Source organism: Lygodium microphyllum, chromosome 18 (assembly GCF_053477565.2).
Source record: "Lygodium microphyllum isolate KBCC chromosome 18, Lygodium_microphyllum_v1.1.10, whole genome shotgun sequence".
NCBI classification, from domain to species: Eukaryota; Viridiplantae; Streptophyta; class Polypodiopsida; order Schizaeales; family Lygodiaceae; genus Lygodium; species Lygodium microphyllum.
In genome coordinates, this window is record NC_141152.1 from 8,167,169 (window position 1) to 8,178,607 (window position 11,439).

An 11,439-nucleotide genomic window follows, 5' to 3' on the forward strand; every position below is an offset into this window, starting at 1 on the left:
TTAATCTCAGAAAAAACAGAGCGCACAGTTCAGCATGGGGGGGAAACACAGAGAGAGAGAGAGTGTGTGTGTGTATATGCTTCACAGGATTCCATGCGCACGTATATGCGCAGGAAAGAAATGTTCTCTTCGCAGCATGCTGCGCGTACTATGGCTCCTTCAGCCCCCCGTAATCAGTCTACAAGGAAAGTCTTGTGGATTGCCATGGATTCCGCCTGTTTTATGCAGGGACACATGCTATGCACTATTCGGGCGTGCTTATGATTGTCCATGAGAAATACCAGCCTGTTCTTATTAAAAATGATGTACAGGGCCGCTTTCTGGTAATCGAAGTCTTATTTGAAGGAGAGATTTTATGGTTGCTGGGCCTCTATGCTCCGAATGACCCCGCATCCCGACGGGATCTTTGGACGACTTTGCAGAGCTCCATGTCACTTGGCAGAAGGGGTTTTTTGATGGGAGATTTTAATATGTGTGTTGACTCTTCTCAGTCCACTTCAAGGCATTCGGTAATGGATGCTCTAGAAAGCCGGGTGTGGAATGCCTTCGCTCTTCACGTACTTAAGCAAGATCTCTGGTCTTGGCTCCACCCTTCTTCTTCAGGGTTTACTTTCCATTCCGCGCAATATGCAACTACTTAGTCGCGGTTGGACCGAATGTATATCATGCAGGGGGATGATTTACTTCCCGACATGCTGGAAATGAAAGTCTTGCAGCAATATGCATTGTCGGACCATTTCCCCCTCCAGCTTGAGATGCTTGCACAACCTATTGCACCTTTTATGCAATTCCTGGATAGACTCCCTTTACATTTCAACTCATCTTATTTGAAGCATCCAATCTTTCAGGGCTATATGCAGCAACTGATTGAGAGGTTCTTAGTGGACTTCGCCTGTGAGAGCTTGGCCTCCTTCGCACGGCTGCTCTCTAATGTGCAGCGGGTTGCTCGGCAGTATGGGATCCATCATGCCTCTATTTGTCGGCGGCGTCGACATGCAGCAGAGGACTTACTGGCTTTGGTCCGTTCGCTGCTGGTGGACACCCCAGATGATGAATTCCTGCTGTCACTGGCGATGCGTTTGGCTCATCTTAGTCAAGTATTTCAGTTGAAATCTTATCAGCAGGCCAAGCTGCACAACTTGACTGACACATTGCAAGACAGTGCCTGACAGACTCGTAAGTTCTTTCGCACCTTGCATGCTTCTCCTACTCGAGAAAACATGACTAGACTCCAGGATTCAGAAGGTCGCATGGTCACTGATCCGCAGACCATTGTCAATATGTGCAGAAATTATTTTATGGATCTTCTTGGTTCTTCTCCGTCGCCTTCTAGCTAGGTTACGCATGCACACTCGGTCTTCTATGATCTGGTCCGCCAACAGGTTCCACTTGATATGCAAGCTACTTTGGAGGCAGATATTTGCGAGGAGGAGGTTATGGATGTTTTGTTACACCTGCCTAAGGATAAAAGTCCTGGTTGGGATGGTCTCACCAATGAATTCTTTGAGAACTCGGCCACCCAGCTGGTGAAGCCATTGGCGGCTATGTTTCAGCAGGTTTGGGAAACAGGGGTCATGCCTTCCTCATGGAAAGAAGGCCTTATCAAACTGCTTCCAAAGGTCCCTTCGCCGTCAATACTGCAACACTGGAGACCAATTCCTTTGATGGGTTCGATGTATAAAATCTTCTCCAAAGTGCTGGCGAATCGGCTTCACAAGCACCTTCCAGCGATTCTGCATCCTCTCCAATATGGTTTCATTAAGGGCCGCAACATTCTGCATAATATCTTAAATGTGCAAATGGCTATTGACTATGCGAGGCACTCTAGTCAGGAAGTGGTATTGATTCAATTGGATTTGGAAAAGGCTTTTGACTACTTAGACTGGTCTTTCATTGCAGAACTCATGTCTGCTATGGGTTTTGGTACTCGGATGTCCCGATTGATCTATACCATTAGTACTGCGGCTTCTTCACGAGTTATGCTCAATGGTGGGGTTACAGAGCCGTTTGTCCTTGTACGCTCGGTCAGACAGGGTTGCCCTTTGAGTCCTCTCTTCTTTGCCCTGGTGACTCACCCGATTCTTTCAATGTTATCTTCAATGGCAGCTTCTGCTCAGCTGGCCGGATTGTCTCTTCCTTTGGGACAGCACTTCCTTAGCCAATCTCTGGCTGATGATAGCTTTATGATTTTGCGGGCGGACAAGGACAACATTCGCAAGGCATTAGATGTTTGGACGCTCTTTGGTCATGCTTCTGGTCTTCGCATCAATGCCTTCAAATCAGCCATACTCAGTTGCACGGAGTCTAATTTACAGTCATTGGGTTGGCAGGGCCAGGTTGTTTCCCGTGGATCCATTGTCAGGCATCTTGGATACCCATTGGGGGTGGATGTGCGGCCAAAGGAGCTACTGGACTGGATTTCACAAAAACTGGCAGTTTATGTATTGAAAGACGCAAGCGTGGCCATTCCATGTCCGCCTCAAAGTGGCTCAGACAATTATGCTGCCAATGCTTACATATTTCTTGCCATTGCTGCCGTAGACTCCTACTACTTTGAAGGCTCTCACTCGCCCCATTCGTTTCATGTTATGGAAGAAGAACTCATTGCAAGCAAGTATTTCATGGATTTCATGGTCACATACATGTACCCCTAAACGCATGGGTGGTGGAGCTATTTTGGATACTAAAACTCATATGCTTGCTCTTCGTTGGTCTCTTTTTCATGCCATGTGCATGGATCATCACCCGTGGACCATTATAGCTCGTTTTTTTCTTGAGGACAGCGGGCTGGTAATACACGTCTTCGGGGCTCCTGGTGGCATGTCCTTAATGCAGACTCTCGATTTTCCAGTCCCTCTTCCTCTTTGTTACTGCATTTGGTCGGCTCCTGGAAAGTGGTGCTGCAAAAGGCGCGTTGGCATCCAGTGGGGGACCGCTTGCATACTAACTCCTTTCAACTAGAATTGTTGGCAGTCTCGAGATTACTTTCATGGGAAGACAAACATGAGCTCAGACCAAGATTTAACCGCATGGCCCGTTTGGGTGTGACTTCAGTTGCGGATGCTACCCTTGCCACTCGCAATGTCTTCGCATCGTTTCGTACTGCCAGAAGACTTTTCAGGATCCCGTGCGGATACCGTGATTTATGGGAACAGCTTTTGTCGGTGCTTCAGGGTAGGCGACCCTTTCCTGCCCTGGCTGTGGATCGTCCTTAGCAAGACTAGGACCTTGCAGGCCGATTGAGTCTGGAAAACGCCTCTACTAATCAGGTGTATCATCTTCTCATTAAAGATCATCAATGGCTGGGTGTGAAAGCTAATACTATATGGGGATTGCGGAAATCTCAGTGATGGTGGAAGGCAACTATGATGGAGGGCTGGTTGAATAAGACACCTTTCAAATGCAAGGTCTTTCTTTCGCGGGTGATGATTGGTGGTCTTCCTCTTGCCTCGGCCCTTTCCAAGCGTAGAATAAGACACCTTTCAAATGCAAGGTCTTTCTTTGGCGGGTGATGATTGGTGGTCTTCCTCTTGCCTCGGCCCTTTCCAAGCGTAGAATCTCGAATGGCAATTGTTTCTTCTGTACCACTACTGTGGAATCGGCCCGACATCAATTTCTTTCTTGCCCGCTCGCCAAGAAGATCTGGTCACTCTTGTCACAAGTTTGGCGCGCAGTGGTGGGGTCCTCTCTAACTCCTTTCGATTGGATTTTTGTGCGCCCAAACTACCCCACACCGCCACAGTTGCATATGAAGATCTTATTCCACTTTTTCAGATACTGGGGATGCTGGCACATTTGGACCACACGAAATGCCTTTCTTTTTTATTCGGCCTCTAATGTACAGAGACACATTGCTTGGCTTAAAGGTCTCTTGCATTAGCAAATAGATCTCATTCGACACGCGGATTTGCTCCCTCGGGAGAACTTGCTTCCCTGGCATATGGCAATTTCCTCTGGGTCTTTGCTATGATTTGTGTAACTTTTTTGTGGCTTAACACTGGGATTTTACACACGTTGGCCTAGGGCCCTCGTGTATTTTGTAATCATGTAATCATGTAATCTTGTCCCCTTTCTTTTGTAATTAGTACAATTACCTTTACGAAGAAAAAAAAAGAGAGAGAGTAGTACCCCATTCTCCAGGGCTTGCACCATGAGATCGTACTTGGAAGTGAAGTTGCCATTGCCAAAGGGGAAGTAGCCATAGGAAAGATGGAGAATCCTGGTAGCTTCCAAGAGCTTTTTTATCATTGAATTGCCACCCTAGAAGATGAAAATGCCAATGTAGAGGTGCAAGAAGGGAGATGCATGATTATTTAAGAGGTGGAGGGGTGGAGCACATCCACCACAATTCTCTCCCCGATCTATAGAACCTTGTGTCCTCGTGATCTGCATGCAAGCTGTCATGAGGACATGTATCTTTGAAACCTCACTTAACATCTAGATTAATCTTTAATCATATGGTTAAGTAAATGTTGCACACGTGAGTGTAACCAGGGTTAGAGTAAATTTAAGAGCTTGGGACTCAAGGATATCACAGGATGTCAAAGGTAAAAGTTACTACAAGTTATGCCGCATAGGTACTTGGTGGTATCCCATACCAGTTGTTGGCCTAGGTCATTCATCTGGCCATAAGTAGCAATTGGTGACACTAGAGAAGTGGCCTTTAATGGTACCTAACACCAATCGGATGGTCAGAGATGATACAAAGACACTTGGGAATGAAAGTTGCCTGGCCAACAATTTAATTATTAGCCAATTAGATTATTTTTCAAAGAACTGAAATGATTATTAGATTCATTTTCAGTATTTAAAGACTGAAAATTAATATTTAATTATGGATAATGCTGGAAAAACCATTTGAAAAGACTACCACTTGTCAAAAATACCCAAGACCCAAGGAAATCACGGGATGTCCAAGGCAAAAGTTGCTATAAGTTATATCGCACATGTACTTGGTATCTAGTGTCAATTGTTGGCCTAGGTCATTCAGTTGGCCATAAGTGTCAGTTAGTGACACTAGAGAAGTGGCGTTTAATGATACCTAACACCAATCTAATGGTCAAAGATGGCATAGGGACACTCCGGAATGGAAATTTCCTAGCCAATTTAATTATTGGCCAATCAGTTTATTTTTCAGGGCACCAAAATAATTATTAAATTAATTTTTAATATTTAATGACTAAAAATTAATTTTTAATTGTGAATAATACTGAAAAAACCATTTGGAAAAGTTGTCACTTTTCAAAAATGCTCGGGTAAAACTAAAAAACGTCTTTAGAGGTTGGAGAGAAACATTTTAGTACATTCAACCTGAAAGAGAGAGAGAGGAGATGCTGTTGGTGTGATTTGCAACCATTGGAGGACCTTCTGAGGCAGCCAGGGGCAAAAAAATACCAATCAACAGCAGGCGATAACATCTATAGGCTATTGAGATAGGGCAGCAATAGTAAATGTCTTATTTTCTTCAATTCTTCATAAAAGTCTGACTTTTCTCTCTCCTCAACTTTCTCTCTCATCTGCCAACCTTGCTCTGAAGATTACAGCATTGAGATCAACAAAGGCTGAGAAATTTCAGATTTTTCTGCTGTAGACTCTAATCTACAGCAAAAATTAGGGTTAAGCAACAGCCTCAAAAAGCGTACCAGAAATTGAAAGCTCCAAGAGTTGGATTTAACAAGGCTGAAGCTGCTTTCAGTCAAATTCAAGTGGAGGGACCAACAAATCAATGAATTTCGAGCACTTTCCATCTCTATCAAAGCGAGTAAAGACCAATTGACTACTTGAATCAAGAGGCAAATCAGATTAAAGACTTGATGATCATTTTGAACAGCAAGGGGAGTTGGAATACCAAGAGGGATTGAGAGAATCCCATTGTCAACTTCTTCAATTAAGTTAAAGAAATACCAAAAGGAAAGCCACTTTTGGGACCAACAAGGTTTCCATTGTCCAAGATTGTAAGTTGATTTGCATTTCTCGGTTTTGTAATAAATGTTACTGCTGTAACTAAGTTGTAATCAAGGAATTACCACCCATCCATGGAAGGAAGGCTGGTTTCACAGGCCTCCCACACTCCACTGTCATTCTGGTAGCACTAAACTGGCAATGGATAAGTACCACGCTTACATAGTTTACACAGGCTCCACAATCCTCTAACTGGGGGTCAAAAAGTGCACACTATTTTTCATTAAAATCTTATTTGTTAATTTAAGATATGTCCCATAAGTTTTTTCCACCTAGCCCAAGTGTTCACAAAGCAAAAATGGGCACTCAAAGGGGTCCATAAAGTCAATTGAGGGGTCATTTACATGGTATCTAGTTAGGTGGCAATCTATTGGCCTCCTTACCCTATCAAGCAATCGACCAAAACATTAGGGTTTTGAGACGTGGTGGTTTGCTGTGCCATGGATATTATGAACACGGCCTTTGGAAACCCTCAAAGCTTCACAAAACTCACTATTTCTAGACTATGTCACGTCAAATGAATACCCACAAAAGTCACTGTTTATAAATTGTTACTCATTCACATACAAGGCAATTTTTGATCAAAAGTCTAGAAGCAAACACTCAACGAAACCAAGCAACCTTAAACCCTCACTCTATCTTGATTAACCAAACAAGGTGTGTTGCAATCAGATAACCATGAAACAAACTCTGAACACAAGTTGAGAGAGTGATCTGTCTTTTCTTTAAGGACAGTTTGTTCAGTCTCAGGCACTATACTAAAAGTATGTAGACTAGACAGGGCCAAGGCTACAGACAAGGGTAAAAAGGAGGCAGCAATGGCCTGTGTCACCTCCACATGTATACTCATCAAGGAGATGATAAAGCTTGCAAAGAAGGTCATGGCAATGGTAAGCTCGCAAAGAAGGTCGGGGTGAGGGAAGGACACCATGACCATCTTAAGCAAGCGAATCTCAAAGACCACTCATTCCTTAATCGATTATAATAATAAAAAATACAAAATTTGCCTATTGAGAGCTTATTCCTTTGTCCAATTATGTAGCATATGTCCTTGTTGCTAACAATGCATTCAGCAACTTTCAAATGACTCTTGCATCGTCGTCTTCTACAGCACCTGACAAGCTACATTGATCATATAAAATGTACATCATTGGTACAGACGAAAGGCCCAACCCAACATTGTCGGCAGCACTGGCTAGAGCATTGAACTAAACGGTTTATCTCTCCACAGCCTTGTACTTGAAGGGATGTAGCAGCTGAATAGTGACTGCCTTCCTTTTTCGATAAGAGATGCACTATCTTACTCAATTTATCCCACTAACAGCACTCAAAGTTCTCCAAAGTGTGCTCTTTAAAACCTATGATCATAATTCAAGCACCTGCTTGCTGGCTAGTGCATGCATAGATATTATGCACCGACACACAGCTCAGTGTCCTCAAAAAATAGCACTGCGTGTTCAAAGGGCAAACTTTCAACCCTTGGCTTTCGCCGTATGCTACAAGCACCATATGCAGTAGGGTACACTGTAAGATAAACTGTAAAAGGCATCTGCTTAATCATTGCTGCCACCTTGTCTAGGTGTCCAGCACAAGCTAAGACCTCAACCATGCAGGCATGGTGCTCTGAAGATGGGGTGATATTGTAGCATGCCCTCATAGTCTCAAAGCACATCACACTGGTTTTCAATAGACCTGTGTGGCTGCATGCAATAAGTAGAAGGACAAATGTGACTGAGTCAGGCTCTACAGATTGTCCTATCATTTTGTTAAGTAGATAAAAAACATGTTCAACCTTTCCAAATAGGGTGTATCCTGAAATTAACAAGTTCCATGAGACCACATCCTTACTTGGTAGCTTGTCAAATACTTCTTGTGCTTTCAAAAGTGACCCACATCTGGTATACATACCTAACAAAGCATTTCCAGTTGCAATATCTTTCTCCAGCAGCCCCTCCCTAACAATGCTAGCATGTATCCTTTGGCCCTGAATTCTGGCTCCTATGTTGCCACATGCTTCAAGCATGGAAGTAAGGGTTAGTGCATCCAGATAAACCCCCTCCAGTTGCATCCGATCAAAACACTGAAGTGCTTTCTCAACAACTCCCTGTTGGATGTATCCAGAAATTAACATGTTCCACGAGATTACGCTACAAAGTCGATGCTTGTCAAACACTTTTTGTGCTTCTGCAAATAAACCACACATGGCATACATACCAACCAATGCACTGCCAACAACAGTATCCTTTTCAACTAGCCCCTCTTTAACAATCGTAGCATAAATTTCCCGGCCCTTATTGACTGCTCCTGTGCTGCCACAGGCTGTCAACATGCAGGCAAACACAACTGCATTTGCGGAAAAGCCCTCAAGTTGCATCCGTTCAAAAAAACTCATTGCTTCTTCAGCATAACCTTGTTGTACATATCCTAGTATTAGCACACTCCATGTAGCCACTTCTCGGACTGGAAGTTTGTCAAAGACTTCTTGTGCTTTTGCAACTAAGCCACATCTGGCATACATACCTATGAGGGCAGCACTAAGAATAATGTCATTTTCTAGTAAACCCTCTTTAACAATCTCACAATGCAGTTCTATACCCTTGGTTGTTGCTCCTACATGACCACATGCCTTCAAAAGGCAAGCAAAAGTAGTGGCATCTGGAGAGATGCCCTTATGTTGCATTTTTTCAAAACAAAGCAGTGCTTGCTCACTAGCACCATGTTGCACATGCCCTACAATTAGAGCATTCCATGTCACTACATCCTGAACTGGAAGCTTATAGAAACACTCTTGGGCTTTTGCAACAAGACCGCATTTAGCATACATGTCGACTATAGCATTGCCAACAAAAAGATCTTTCACTAGAAAACCTCCTTCGATAATCTGAGCATGTACTTTTTGGCCCGTGTTTATAGCTCTTGTCATTCCACAAGCTTTCAAAATGCAAACAAAAGTGATTCTGTCTGGAAAGAACCCCTCAAGCTGCATCTGTTCAAAAGACTTGAATGCTTGTTCACCACATCTATGTTGGATATAGCCTATGATAACTGTATTCCATGTTACTATATCCCGTGCTGGAAGCTTGTCAAAAACTTGCTGTGCTTCTGCAAACAAGCCACATTTGCCATACATATCTATCAAGGCATTGCCAACAACAATATCCTTTTCCAGCAACCCTTGTTGTACAATATCCACATGTATTTCTAGTCCCTTGTCCAATGAACCTATGCCACCACATGCTTTCAAGATGCAAAGGCAAGTGACTTTATCTGGAGAGAAACCCTCTAGTTGCATCTGTGCAAAACATTTCAAAGCTTGCTCATTATGCTGTTTTTGGGCATATCCTGCAATTATCGTATTCCATGAAATAACATCCTGCACTGTAAGTTTTTCAAAAGTTTCCTGTGCTTTTTCTAGAGAATCGCATTTGGCATACATATCTACCAATGCTGTGCCAACTGCAACATCTTTTTCAAGTAATCGCTTGTACATAATCTCAGTATGAACCTTTTGACCCTTATATATGGCTCTAATGCTGCCACATGATTTCAAGATGCAAACAAATGTGATTGTAGTAGAAAAGAAGCCCTCCAGTCGCATTTGTTCCAAAAAACCCAATGCCTTTTCACCATGACCATGTTGGGCATATCCTGCAATTATAGCATTCCACGAGACTATGTCCCGAACTGAAAGCTTGTCAAACACTTCTTGTGCTTTCACAATAAGATCGCATTTAGCATACATATCTACCAAAGCAGTGGCAACAACAGTTTCTTTGTTTAACATTCCCTTTTGGACAAGCTGAACGTGTATTTGTTGGCCCTTTGCTACTGCTGCTATGCTGCCAGAAGCTTTCAGAATGCAAACTAAGGTGGCTACATCTGGAGAGATACCCTCGAGTTGCAATTGTTCATAACACCTCAAAGCTTGTTGACCCTGCCTCCATTGAGAATATCCTGCAATTAGTGTGTTCCATGTAACAACATCTCGATGTGGAAGCTCATCAAACACTTCTTGTGCTTTTATGAGTGAGCCACATTTCACATACATGCTTATTAAGGCACTGGTGACAAAAGGGTTTTTCCCCAGCAAACCCATGCTGACAACATCAGCGTGTATTTTACTCCCTCTGAGCAGATCCTTTTTTTTGGCACAAGCTGTCAGCAAGGCCACAAAAGTATGTGGCAGAGTATCCTGCTGCATTGTCTTGTGGCAGTACCCTTGCTAGGGATCAAAACCTCCTCCTCTTGCTCTTGTGCTTTGTCAGAAATTCCCTTTGCCTTCCTTCTTGAGTTCTTCTTCGTTCTTTCACAGAACTCTCTGTTATCAATAAGCTCACCCGCGTCGTCATCAACATCTTTTTTGGCTTCTTTGTCGCTGTTGAGTTTATTCTTCTTCTTCTACTTCTTCTTCGTCTGATTTGCAGTACTCTTCTTCTTGGATCGTCTGCAACTCGGAACGCATCGAACGTTCCTCATTTAAGGAGCTTAACCGATCCATACATTTTAATTTTGATTTTAATTTGTGCGTTTTTGTGATTTTCAACGAGACAATTAAAGGGCCAGTGCTAAGCAGAAAGAAAAGTTTACAAAGTATTAAGAATTTTTTTAACATACAACAGACCGCCGCAAGTGTAATTCGAGCATTGGAAGTACGAAGTAGAGACCTGGCTGTAGGGAAACGTCCATGGCAGGAGCAAGAGAAGAAGCTGTACAAGCGACAGCAGCTTGATGGCGCAGAAACTATAGACTTCCTGCAGGCAGCTAAAGACACCCAGATGAAAATGGTGGAGATAGAGAGACTGTTGCATGCAGATCAGGCTATGTATAACAAAGCAAGACGAAGCGCGTTGGCAGGGAAGGCTTACAGGTATGTTGACTTTGTTAACGCTAGCCTGTTCCTATATTTCATGGGGTGGCCTCCTGCCGAAGAACTGCATCGCTGGTTTATGTCACGTATCAAGCAAGAGCTATCCTTGTGCAGTACAGCTTTATTGGTAAGGGATCTTTCCTGCTGCTGGTGTGATCCAAAAGAAGAAGATGAAGAAGAGCCGTTTTTAACACTTCTGTATTCCGAAAAGAGAGTGGTTTTTGGGCTCAGCTCCCGGCTACAAGGGTCATCTTGTCCATGCACCACCATGGTTTTCTACCTTCTAGCCGGAGGGCATGCTCCAACATGAATGCCCGGCATGGATTTCTATTCAATTTTCCCTTGAGGTTAGATGGGGAGGTGCATAACTTGGCTTGCACTCTAGGCTAAGTGTTCTACAACCCTGTTGTCACAAAGTTCATTGGCAATTTTAAGGTTGGGAAACGAGTCCCCCATGCTATGTGATTGGCAAAACAAGATGCTTGAGGTTCTAGAGTTGGTGGATGAATGGGGATTCAAATGTGTGTCAAAGTGCACTTCCCTACTTTCCTCAATGCCTGTTACCATTGCAAGGAGAGTGGCCACTTTTCCCAAGCTTATCCAAAAAAGAG

General features: G+C 43.4%; 1 protein-coding gene across 9 annotated transcripts in view; it reads right to left on the reverse strand.

Moving 5' to 3' along the window:
* The window catches only part of LOC148020555 (pentatricopeptide repeat-containing protein At3g09040, mitochondrial-like), a 48,337-nt gene extending 37,174 nt beyond the window's left edge, over window positions 1–11,163 (reverse strand). For 7 of the 9 annotated variants that reach the window (XR_015694564.1, XR_015694563.1, XR_015694560.1 and 4 more), the window contains exons 1-2: window positions 10,827–11,163; window positions 7,870–10,712 (exon numbers count right to left, since the gene is read on the reverse strand). Coding sequence is in view for 3 of the 9 variants with exons in the window: in XM_087698334.1 (XP_087554460.1) it covers window positions 7,870–10,162 (2,293 nt within the window). In the remaining 6 variants the exon portion in view is untranslated. Of the gene's footprint in view, window positions 1–6,899; window positions 10,723–10,826 lie in introns of those variants that run through there. The other 2 variants (XM_087698331.1, XM_087698333.1) reach the window with 2 other exon arrangements.
* Between the last annotated feature and the right edge of the window lie 276 nt (window positions 11,164–11,439).